General features: G+C 61.5%; 2 protein-coding genes across 4 annotated transcripts; one reads left to right on the plus strand and one right to left on the minus strand.

Annotated features, from left to right (window-relative positions):
• The first annotated feature begins 1492 nt into the window (after nt 1-1492).
• On the plus strand, nt 1493-7270 carry MAPK7 (mitogen-activated protein kinase 7). Of its 3 annotated transcripts, none has more exons than XM_039227349.1 (7): nt 1493-1920; nt 2487-2723; nt 3600-3765; nt 4398-5476; nt 5583-6199; nt 6594-6727; nt 6875-7270. In XM_039227349.1, exons 2-7 carry the CDS (start codon nt 2492-2494, stop codon nt 7026-7028), a joined length of 2382 nt encoding a protein of 793 aa, XP_039083280.1. In that variant the 5' UTR covers nt 1493-1920; nt 2487-2491; the 3' UTR covers nt 7029-7270. The 3 variants fall into 3 exon arrangements, with proteins under 3 accessions (XP_039083280.1, XP_039083277.1, XP_039083278.1); XM_039227346.1 differs by lacking the exon at nt 1493-1920 and adding an exon at nt 2048-2194 and having other exon boundaries at nt 2388-2723; XM_039227347.1 differs by lacking the exon at nt 1493-1920 and adding an exon at nt 2048-2194.
• Nucleotides 7271-7469: 199 nt separating this feature from the next.
• MFAP4 (microfibril associated protein 4) lies at nt 7470-10521 on the minus strand. The gene is made up of 6 exons (XM_039227350.1): nt 10492-10521; nt 10130-10208; nt 9740-9894; nt 9155-9251; nt 8880-9062; nt 7470-8523 (listed from the first exon to the last, which is right to left on the minus strand). Exons 1-6 carry the CDS (start codon nt 10495-10497, stop codon nt 8276-8278), a joined length of 768 nt encoding a protein of 255 aa, XP_039083281.1. The 5' UTR covers nt 10498-10521; the 3' UTR covers nt 7470-8275.
• Nucleotides 10522-11858: the final 1337 nt, after the last annotated feature.

Raw genomic sequence — 11858 nt, forward strand, 5'->3', positions numbered from 1 at the left:
AATATCTGCTCTCCGCTTCTTCCTTCCTTTTTTCCAAGTTTTACTTCATTTGTACCTCTTTTATTTTTTATTTATTTATTTTTATACTTATTTTTGAGGCAGAGAGACAGAGCGTGAGAGCAGGGGAGGGTCAGAGAGAGGGAGACACAGAATCCCGAAGCAGGCTGCAGGTTCCGAGACGTCAGTACAGAGCCCAACACGGGGCTCAAACTCACAAACCGCGAGATCTACTCCCACCCAGGGACACTGCAGCCCTTATACTGCATGTATTTGAGTCAGGGAAGACTGTCCACCGTATCCCCTAAAGAAAGGCCATCAAAGTAGTACTTTCAGACCTCAGTGACGAAAAATGTTCACTTTCCTCAAGTATAGTGTATTTCTTAATATTCAGTGCCACGGATAATATGGCTTTTTGCTGTGCTATGAGAAAAATCAGAAACAAATATTCATGCTTCAAGCTTAACTGCAGAGACCCCTATATCTTTACGTCTAAATACTAGATAGCTGTTCTTCCAGGGGCTGACCTAATACACGTGTTTTCCCTTGACTTTTTAAAATCGCAGTATCTACTTTCCCATTTTGATGTATGATCCCAATAAACCTCTTAAAATTCAGTGATTAAAAAAAAAAAGTATGGAAAAGAGTTACCAAGGGACGGGGGGCGGGGGAGGGAATGTCACCGTTAGAAAAGGGAAGGGGCTTCTGGGGAGCTGGTCATTTTTTTTTTATCTGAATTCAATACAACTGGTGTGTTCTATTTGTGAAAACTGATAACTATACACTTACGTCTAACTCGCTGCATGGAAAAAGTAACAACCACCACCCCACAACAGTGTGCAATATAAACAAAACATTTTTAAAGATGTTATCTTTTTAGTCTCTACACCCCACGTGGGGCTTGAACTCACAACCCTGAGATCAAGAGTTGCACGCTCCACCAGCTGGGCCAGCCAGGCGCCCCAACAAAACATTTTTAGGAAGTGTGCAGGGTTGCCAAAATCCGTCTCCGGTCTGGATCCACACTTTTCAGCCACGAGTCTGTGATGTAAGGAAGAGACCCTCTCTATCTGGCGCTCGGGGTCTAACCACTGGGTTCCGCCCACCGGTCATCACTCGGGGCAGAGCCCGCTGCGCTTTTGAGGGATGGTTCTCGAAGAGTATTTGCTCTACGAACGACCGAACGACGGGCTCCGCAGCGGGGAGGGGCAGCCGGATTCCAGCGCTGCCTCCTCCCTCCCCGGGCTCGGCTGACCCGCGGGCTCCCGCAGGGGTAGGGGCGCGCCCCGCTCGCCCTCCCCCAGCTCCGCCGCAGCCCAAAGAGCGGACACCACCGCAGAACCACCGAGTGCAGGCGCCACGCGGGAGGCCAGAAAGACCCGAGCAATCGCCCGGGGACGCCGGAAGCTGGGCGGACGACCAGCCACCGGAAGTCAGTGGCGGCTTCAGGCCGGACGCTCTAGAATCCCGGAGGCCCGAGGTCTCTGTGGTTGGGCGCGTCGGATCACCCTCTAGTTTGGGTGGCGCATTACGAAGAGCCGAGCTCCCAGGACCGGTCGGGAAAATGAGGGGTGGTGCATAATCCTCGGACGATCGGAACGGATAGGGGGGAAAAGGGCCTAAAGAGGGAGGTTTCATGAGCCGACCGAGAAGGTAACAGATCCACGCACCTCAGCCCTTCGAACTGCTGGGACCAGAGGCGACTAGCGAGCAGTCAAAGCGCAGGATGGCAGTGCGCACGCACGCATGGGGACGTTGCCTTCCATTCACGGGGCGCCCGGGGCTGCTACGGCGCATGAGTCAGAAGACGGCGCCGGGCGGAGAGTGCCCCCCTGCGGAGCGCCGGGAGCCCTTTGGGCGGCTCCCTCGGGCAAGCTGGACAGCGGCGCGCGCGCGCGGGCGGAGGCGTGGCTTCCTCTGCAGGTGGGCCCGGATTGGACGCGGCAAGTAGAAGGGGTGGGAACCTCCGCGGAGACCGCCCAGTGATTGGCCAGAGGCTGGAGGGAGCGTGGTCTTGGGAGGCGGGGCGGGGGGACCGGCGGGGCAGAGCGCGACGCTGAGGTGGTGGCGGCGGCCTTGAACAAGTGAGCGAGCGACTCTTTTAGTACCCCTCCACGGGGGACGGGAGACCGGGGAGGCGGGGAGCAGCGGCGACCTCCGGAGGCCCCGAGGAGTTGTCGGAGTGGGGCGCCATTCGGTGAGTGTTGACCGAGAAAAGCGAAGTGCCCCGCCCCTCCCTTTCTTCCTGGACCGCGCCTGGCGGCGCCTCCCCCACCTCCCACCCTGCGTTCCGCCCGGGACCTGAGCTCTGGGTTCCAAGTCCGGGTGTGGAACTACTACTACGTGCCAGCCGCTCTCTTTCGCTCCCTTCCTGGCCCCCGTCGGCTTAGGGAACTTGGAAACCCCCTGGTACTGCTCCCCAGCCTCACAGAGGGGAAACTGAGGCCTGGGAGGGCGGCGGGCCCCTCCTCACCAGCGTCTCCGCACAGAAGCCATGGCCGAACCCCTGAAGGAGGAAGAAGGCGAGGACGGCTCTGGGGAGCCGCCCGGGCCGGTGAAGGCGGAACCCACCAACACCGCCGCCTGTGTAGCGGCCAAGAACCTGGCCCTGCTCAAAGCGCGCTCCTTCGATGTGACCTTCGACGTGGGGGACGAGTACGAGATCATCGAGACCATAGGCAACGGGGCCTACGGGGTGGTGTCCTCAGCGCGCCGCCGCCTCACCGGTGAGCTTCCCTATCGTGAACCGCTTCCAGATCTGGGAAGCCCGTTCCCAGAGAGTGAGAAACTGCTCCGTCCCCGACAGCCAGGAGGAAAGCTGGGACCTAAATTCTGGTTTTAGGCAACAAATACCGCTGAGACGGCTTCTGGCGTGCCAGGCTCTGTGTTGGGCACAGTTCTCGGGAGCTGCCCTTGGTGGTTTTGCCTATTTCTTAGGGAAAAAAAACGACAATCCCAATTAGACCAGCATGGAGATCCCATCTTTGGTTTCTAAAAGAGAAATGCGTTCTGGAGCCAGAGACTGGTGCAAGGAATTGGTGGTGGGATGGGCGAGGTCTGAGATGGAGAGAGAGTGTAGGGGCGTAGAATGAGCACGGGCATTTAGAGTCAAGACTGTGCCACTGACTAGCCACATGACTAGTGAGTTACGGAGCCAGAGGTTCATCGTGTCCAACATTGAACTTCTGTCTCAGGATAGACGTGAAGGGAACATCTGGTAATGTATGCAAAGTGCCTGGGACAAGGCCCGGCACATAGTAGGTTCTTGCTATACGATAGTTGTTATTCAGTATATGGTAACTGCGTTCTAGAAGGGAGATATTGAGGGGGTTCCTGGGTGGCCGAGTGAGTTGAGTGCCTGCTCAGGTCATGATCTCACGGTTTTGTGAGTTGGAGCCCTGCACAGGGCTGTGGGCTGAAAGCTCAGAGCCTGCTTAGATCCTCTGTCCCCCTCTCTGCCCCTCCCCCACCTTTGCACACACTCTCTCCCAAAAATAAATACAACGTTTAAAAAGTAGAAGGGAGATGCTGAAAGGGGCCTTTTGCCAATCTGAGTCCACTCTAAGGAACCTCATGGTATCTTCCTTTTCCTTGCTCCCCAGGCCAGCAGGTAGCCATCAAGAAGATCCCTAATGCTTTTGACGTGGTTACCAATGCCAAGCGGACCCTCAGGGAGCTGAAGATCCTCAAACACTTCAAGCACGATAACATCATCGCCATCAAGGACATCTTGAGGCCCACTGTGCCCTACGGGGAGTTCAAATCTGTGTAAGGAGCAGGGATGGGAGAGAAAGGCAGAGGCGGGACCTTTTCTGAAGGCCGGGGCCGTGTTGCTGAAGTTTCCGAAGGGCAGCTGAAGGCAGGCTGGCAAAACTCCCATGATTCCAAGACCAGTGTCCCTGAGGGCTTTGCCGGGGACAACTGTGATTGCTCGTGAAGAGTACAGACGTTACAGATTTAGGAAATCTCGGTATGTGGGATGGCAAACGTGGGACCTTCATGGGATAACTGCCCCCCTCTGTTCTCATAGCAGGTTATCACCGGTCAGTCATAGAATACTCTCTTAACAAAAACTGGGCACACCTACGCAGTTTTCACGTGGTCTCTCAAGCAGCCGTACCGAACAGTGGAGATGGCCCCAAAACTAAACCCGTTAGCCGGCCCTGGTTTAGTCCACCCCTCTCTTCTCTTTGATGGGGAAACTAGGTCTAGAGAGAAGTGATTTAACTTCACTTGAGGTCACGGAAAAGTTGAGAAAATCTAGACTCTTCATACCGTGCCATCACCCCACCCACAGAGTGCAGGGAAGAGGCCGTTTCCTGTCGCGCCGGGGGCGTGTCATGAGGCAGGGGCTGCCGCAGGGGCCAGGCAGCCATGCCTCTCTTTCTTGCCCCTTCTAGCTATGTGGTCCTGGACCTGATGGAGAGCGACCTGCACCAGATCATCCATTCCTCACAGCCGCTCACTCTGGAGCATGTGCGCTACTTCCTGTACCAGCTGCTTCGGGGCCTCAAGTACATGCACTCGGCTCAGGTCATCCACCGCGACCTCAAGCCCTCCAACCTGTTAGTGAATGAGAATTGTGAGCTCAAGATTGGTGACTTTGGCATGGCCCGTGGCCTGTGCACCTCGCCGGCTGAGCACCAGTACTTCATGACTGAGTACGTGGCCACACGCTGGTACCGCGCTCCCGAGCTCATGCTCTCGCTGCATGAGTACACGCAGGCTATCGACCTGTGGTCTGTGGGCTGCATCTTTGGTGAGATGCTGGCCCGGCGCCAGCTCTTCCCGGGCAAAAATTACGTGCACCAGCTGCAGCTGATCATGATGGTGCTGGGCACCCCATCGCCGGCTGTGATTCAGGCCGTCGGGGCGGAGAGGGTGCGGGCATATATCCAGAGCCTGCCGCCACGTCAGCCTGTGCCCTGGGAGACCGTGTACCCGGGCGCTGACCGCCAGGCCCTCTCGCTGCTGGGGCGCATGCTGCGTTTTGAGCCCAGCGCCCGCATCTCCGCAGCTGCTGCCCTTCGCCACCCCTTCCTGGCCAAGTACCACGATCCTGACGATGAGCCTGACTGTGCCCCGCCATTTGATTTTGCCTTTGACCGTGAAGCCCTCACTCGGGAGCGCATTAAAGAGGCCATCGTGGCGGAGATTGAGGACTTCCATGCGCGCCGCGAGGGCATCCGCCAGCAGATCCGCTTCCAGCCTTCCCTGCAGCCGGTGGCCAGTGAGCCTGGCTGCCCCGATGTCGAGATGCCCAGTCCCTGGGCTCCCAGCGGGGACTGTGCCATGGAGTCACCTCCGCCAGCTCCCCCGCCATGTCCTGGCCCTGCACCTGACACCATTGATCTGACCCTGCAGCCACCCCTGCCGCCCAGTGAACCAGCCCCTCCGAAGAAGGAGGGCGCGATCTCAGACAACACCAAGGCGGCCCTCAAAGCTGCCCTGCTCAAGTCCCTGCGGAGCCGACTCCGAGGTGCACTGCCGAGGCCGCGTCTGGCCAGGGAGTGGGGTGCAGAGGGGGGACCCCCAGCATGGACAGGCCACAGACTCTTACCCTCCCTCTGCCAACCTCTCCGCAGATGGCCCCAGCGCCCCTCTGGAAGCTCCTGAGCCTCGGAAGCCAGTGACGGCCCAGGAGCGCCAGCGGGAGCGGGAGGAGAAGCGGCGGAGGCGGCAAGAGCGAGCGAAAGAGCGGGAGAAGCGGCGGCAGGAGCGGGAGCGCAAGGAGCGGGGGGCCGGGGCCTCGGGGGGTCCCTCCACTGATCCCCTGGCTGGGCTGGTGCTCAGTGACAATGACCGCAGCCTGTTGGAGCGCTGGACTCGCATGGCCCGGCCTCCGGCGCCCACGCCCGCCCCGGCCCACGCCCCGGTCCCCACACCCAGCCCAGCCCAGCCCCCCAGTCCTCCTGCCGGCCCCCCACCACAGCCTGCCTGCCCACCCTCCGGTCCTGCTCCCCTCCCCGCCAGCCCTCCTGGGCCCGCCCCTGGCCCTGCGCCCCTCCAGAATGCCACCTCTAGCCTCCTGGCTCCCCAGTCACTTGGGCCACCCTCTGGGCTGCCCGGCCCCGGCTCCGTAGGTGTTCTGCCTTACTTCCCATCTGGCCCACCTCCTCCAGACCCTGGAGGGGCCCCTCAGCCGTCCACCTCAGAGTCTCCCGATGTCAACCTGGTGACCCAGCAGTTGTCCAAGTCGCAGGTGAGAGGCGAGGCCCGGGCTGTGGGCACTCCTGGACCTGGGCCCAGGGACACTGTGCTCAGGGAGTCCTTGCTGTTGGTGGGCATGGGGCATGGGGGGAGGCCTGGGTGTGTCTTTATTCCATGAAGACTGAGGGGCAGACGGGGCTTATCTCAGAACTTGTCCCCTTGCTCTTAGAAGGAGCATAATGTCTGTGAGACATATAAGATGCTTCCCGGGAAGAGAGCTTGGACCTGGACCGAGATGGTCCCTGATCAGCAGTCAGTGATCGTCAAGGGTGGTGCTGTCACCCGCAGGCGTCCAGGCGACGGTGCTGGCAGCATCAGGACAGACTCATAGATGTCTGTCCACCCTCGGCAGCGCATGTGTGGTAACGTGCCGTCATCCATTGCAGGTGGAGGACACCTTGCCCCCGGTCTTCTCGGGCACTCCGAAGGGCAGTGGGGCCGGCTATGGCGTTGGCTTTGACCTGGAGGAATTCCTAAACCAGTCTTTTGACATGGGCGTGGCTGACGGGCCACAGGATGGGTAAGATGGCAGGACCCAGCTTCTGGAATGGGGCTGTGGGTAGGGTTTCCTGTTGGAGGAGGAGCTTGCCTGTGGGACGGGCAGGGAGCCAGCCTCGGCTAACAGTGCCTCTCCCCTCCACTCTCCCTGCTTCCCTTACCCCTGCAGCCAGGCCGACTCGGCCTCGCTCTCGGCTTCTCTGCTGGCTGACTGGCTGGAGGGCCACGGCATGAACCCTGCCGACATCGAGTCCCTGCAGCGTGAGATCCAGATGGACTCCCCAATGCTGCTGGCTGACCTGCCTGACCTCCAGGAGCCCTGAGGCCCCACCGCCTGGGCCTCGCTGCAGGGGCGGGCCCAGCGACAGGACTCGGAAACCTTTCCAAGGGCTGGAGCCTTGGGCCCAGCAGCGGAAGCTCGGCTAGACTCTTCTGCAGGTTCATCTCAGACACGCTCTGCAGCCTTAAGCAGCCACCTGAGCCACCACCAAGCGACGGGAGGAGCAGGAAACCTCTACTCCTTGAGCAATCCTGTTCAGTATTGTGTTTTTATTATTATTATTATTATTATATTAATATTATTATGTGATCTTTTTGCCATCCAAATGAGGCCTGTGAAATATAAGGTTCCCTTTAGTGCCTAAGTCTAGGTGTGTTTCTGGAGTTTGGGGGCAGGATGTTATAAGTAGGGGAGCGGGGAGGAGCCAGGTCCTCCGCGTTTGGGGGCCAAGCAAACACACTTGCACGCACAAGAGCCAAAGCCAGTTCGTTCAGATCCTGAGGTTTATTGAGATCATCACTCCCCACCTGCTTCCAGCCCAACAGGGGGCCCTCCGCCCCTTCACGTGGTCAGACCTCAACCCTGGGGTGGGGGGACCTCATATCTATGCCTACCTTGGTTGTACTGTTTTAGAGTGGCGTGCAGTAGCCTCAGTGAAATACGGTTCCGGCATTGAGCTCTGGGAGTCTGGGACAGGCCGGTGGGGGACGCTGCGTATGACCGCGAGATGGGGCTGGGGCCCGTGCTGCTCACCATTGGGGAACGAGTCGGTGGGAGGGAGGCGAAGGGTGGGAAACACTCAGGACGGTGCGGCTGCCGTGGCCACACACGGGCGGCCTGGAGGACGCGGGGGGCGTTGGTCAGACTATGCCAGCTCGCTCTAGCACGCTAGGGGGGCTCCGGACGGAAGAGTCCACGCTACGGAAGCTGGTTGAGGGGGAGGGCAGAAGCCCACCGCCTAGGAGGGCAGTTCAGCCTTTGGGGCAGGGCAGAGGCGAGGAAGAGTCTCCTGGGGCCTGGTCGGGTCTGGGCCAGAACGGCTGCACCTTTCAGGGGACGCCTGGCTAAGCTGCTGGCAGCGTGGCCTTTGATGAAGGGAGCAGAGGCCTGGCCTTGAGGTGGACACCCCGGGGGCGACAGGACCCGCTGTGGCGGGAGCCACGAGATCCCCTGTGGGAAGCAGGTGCTAAGAGAGCAGCGAGCAGGGGTGGGGCAGGGCGCAGAGGGAGCACTCCTGGAGACCCGGAGCAGCCAGGAGGGGGAAGGCAGGGCCTGATGGGGGCCAGCCCCTCAGGCCCGGCGGATTTTCATCTCGGTGCGCTTGAGGGAGTAGTAGAAGCCCTTCCACTGGGCCCAGTTGATGCCGTTAGCGTAGGAGAGGTGGGAGCCGCCCAGGTAGAAGCCGTTGAGGTTGGCGAAGTGGCAGCTGCGGAACCAGAAGGCTCCCGAGGACAGGGCCGCACAGTTCTGCACGAAGAGGTCCTGGTCCCGGTCGAAGGTGGAGAATTTCTGGCCGCTGTGGTAGGACAGGGAGTCGCCTGGCGGAGGGAGGAGGGATGGGCCCGCTGAGGCGGGGCGCCAGGGCCCCGCGCTGGCAGGGAGGGGGGTGACGGTGACGCCGTGCGAGGCGTCACGTGGCAGCCCGGCGGGACGGGGCACCCTCCCCGAGTCGGCTGCAGGGTAGCTGTGCTCGTGCAGTGAAGAGAAACAGCTGCTCCTCGCAGCACCGCCTGGAGCGCGTGGACGCGGCTTCTCCCCGGGCTGGGCTGGCGAGGCCCAGGCTGGGTGGGAGCCAGCAGGGGGGGGAGGGAGGGGCCCGGAGGGGGCTGGGGGCCAGCCCTGCCTTCTCCTCCCCTCCCCCCGCAGCCCCTGGTTAGGGGGCAGCAGGGGGTACCTGCCCCGCCGTCCTCGAAGCCCGCCACGTAGAGGGTGTAGCCGTCCTCCTCAGCACTGACCGCGTTGGGCGAGATGGAGAATTCAGCGTACTTGGCCGAGGCCGTGTTGTTCTCAAAGTCCTCCAGGTCCACTCGCAGCTCGTACTTCTGCTTCAGCGTCAGGAGGTGCAGGTTCTGCAGCCCTGCGGGGGGGGGAGGGGCAGCTGCTCAGCAAAGCTCTGGCCCAGGGCAGCCCCCAGCCCACGGGACTCAGCCTTACCCAGCCAGTACTTACCCAGCCAGTACTCCCCGTCGGCACGGCCGAAGCCCAGCTTATAGTCATTCCAGCCCCGGAAAAAACTCACGGAGCCATTGAATCTCTTCTGGAAAACCTGGAGCACAGAGGACAGGCCTGGACGATGAAGAGCCCAGGGGGTGGGGGCCTCACGCAGGTACGGACCCTGTGATGCTGAGGGACTTTGTTGGAGGACCAGATTGGGGCCTAAAACAAGGCGCATGTTGGCACCAGACCTCTCGGTGAGCAGCTCCTGAGTGCCAGGGAAGGGTTAAGGCAGGGGAGTCGTTCGAGAGTTCAGGCAGCTGGCAGTGAGTTCCGGGCTGTGTGACTTTGGGCAAACGACTTCACCTCTCTGGGCTTCAGTTCCTCTGTAGAAGGTACCTTTCTCCCAGGATTTTTGTGAGGATACAGGCACTAACCTGCGTTAAGCACCTAGAATTCGGTGTCGGCAGCGGCTCCCAGGCTGCGCTGGGGGTACCGTGATCCCCGTTAGAGACGACCAGACTGAAGCTCCCAGAGGGGAGGCTCGGTCCCACCGCGGGGGCAAGAACCCGGCCCCCTCCGCTCCGTCCTGCCACTCACCGTCCACTTGCCGCCCGTGGTGGTCATGTCACAGAAGACGGGCACGGGCACGCTGGGGCCCGAGGGGTAGATGAGGTACACGCCGTCCTCCTGGTAGCCCTGGGCGTAGATGTCATCGCAGTCCAGGGGCTGCTGAAGGCAAAACTTCTCCAGAGCTGGGGGCAGGGGCGGGGAGGGTGAGGAGAAGGGGACCAAGGCATACCCGGCGCCCCGCAGCTTGCCCCCATTCCCAGGGCCACAGGCCATCAAGGCATTTCTTTGGGGGGGGGGGCGGGAGGGGATGCTCAAAGATCATCTCCACCTGCCCGGTGCCTTAGAGGAGGCCCTGGCTCCCAGTACGATGGCCTGGAGAAACCTCTCCTCGCCCAGCCCGCTGGCCAGGCCGCTTACCGTCTCCCCGGATCCCAGAGACCTGGGGGGCGCAGGGGGGCGTGGAGAGAAGCAGCAGCAGCGGCAGGACCAGGAGGGCCTGGGACACGACGAGAGGTCACCTTACCCCAACCCTCCTCCCCCCACCCCTGCAACCAGCCCCGGAGCCCCCCCGCGTTCTCCGCACCCCTCCCTCAGGCTGAGCACCCCCTGCCAGCAGCCCCTTGCCTTCCCCCTCTGGCCCCTCTTTTCCCACCAGAGAACCCCCACTCTCTGGGCCTCACAGCTTAGGAGTCTCGACTGGATCACGAGAGTGTCCTGTGCTTCGTCGCCCCCTCTCTGGTGAGGGCCCTCTTCCCTCAAGCGGGCTCAGGCCCCAGTACCTTCATGCTGCCGGTTCAGCTCAGAGCGGCCGGGTGTCTGCTGCCCCAGACGGCACCCGCCCAGAGTTATGTGCTGGGCCCTGGCCAGCCGCCCCGGCCCCGCCCCCTGTAGCTGCAGAGCCCCCCTCTCCCCTCCCCGGCACTGACCCGGCATCTGCTTTCACGGTCAGGGGGGCCAGGGGCTGTGGGGCCCAGGCCAGGGGACCACCTGCGTCTCATTAGGCTGTCGGGGGTAGAGCGCTGGCGAGTTAGCTCGCTGCTGAGTCACACTGCTCCCTGGAGCCCCTCTGCCACCCGCCCCCTGGACCTGGTACCCCCCGGCACCCCCAGCAGCCCATCCCCTGCCTCCTAATGCGCGCCCCCCCCACCCCGCCCCCAGATGGCTGTTTATTTTCTTCTTCCCTGGCCTGTGTTTCATCAGCCTTTGGGGGAAGGCTAAGGAGTGGTGGGGAGGGCGTGGGTATGCCTGGGTTCTGGGGAGAGGAGGCCCATTATGGGGGAGCAGAGGGCTGGGGAGGCAGCCTCGGAGCTCCTGATGTGGGAGCCTGTCTGGGGCTGGAGGGGGATCGGGGCAGCGGGGGCCAGGCCGTCTCCTGGCAGGCCTGGTACATTTCTGAGCCATGAGCACAGCGTGCAGGCGTCCAACTGCTGTCTGCCCCAGCTCAAGCCAGGGCCCCTCTCCAGCCCCCCCCCAGTCCCCCTTGCTCTGGCCCCTCAGGCCCCCTCCTCCCCCCTCCCACAGAGTCCCCCGGGGATCTGTCTGGCACTGAGCACTGAGCGCAGGGCCTCTCTTCTCTTCACCTCACCCCACCCCCCTTCCATCTCCCAAACCTTTCACTTCAGCCCCCATCCCCCCTCAGACTCCCCACTAGACCCCCCTTAGTGGTGTCCCATTCTCTCAGCCCTGAAAACCCCCCTCTTGCCTGGTCGCCCTCACAAGCCAGGGTGTCCTGCTGTCTGTCTCCCAGCAATTCCTGGGGCCCATCGCTCCTGTCTGCTTTTAGGCTCCAGGCCTCCGTGGGGTCTCCTTGGTGCTCATCACCCCCAGCCTCTCCCCAGATGCCCCCGCTTCGGTTCCCTCCCTCCCTCCTTTCCATCCTCAGCACAGGCTGCAGAACACTCTGGAGGGCTGCCTTGTCCTCACCTGCCTCAAGCCTCTGGTGGCTCCCTACAGCCTCAGGGTTGAGGCTGTTGCTCACCTTGGACTTGAGAGGAATTTTAAGTCTGGCTTAGGCTTGGTACCTAAGGACCTCATCCCCTGACTGCCTGTGACTCCTCACGCACAATCTACCCACACCAGATCTGTCCCCATGGGACCACCCCCCGCCCCCCACCTTTGCCCACTCAGTTGTTCCCCGAGGGGCCCA

Source organism: Hyaena hyaena, unplaced genomic scaffold (assembly GCF_003009895.1).
Source record: "Hyaena hyaena isolate Hyena2069 unplaced genomic scaffold, ASM300989v1 scaffold_27, whole genome shotgun sequence".
NCBI lineage: Eukaryota > Metazoa > Chordata > Mammalia > Carnivora > Hyaenidae > Hyaena > Hyaena hyaena.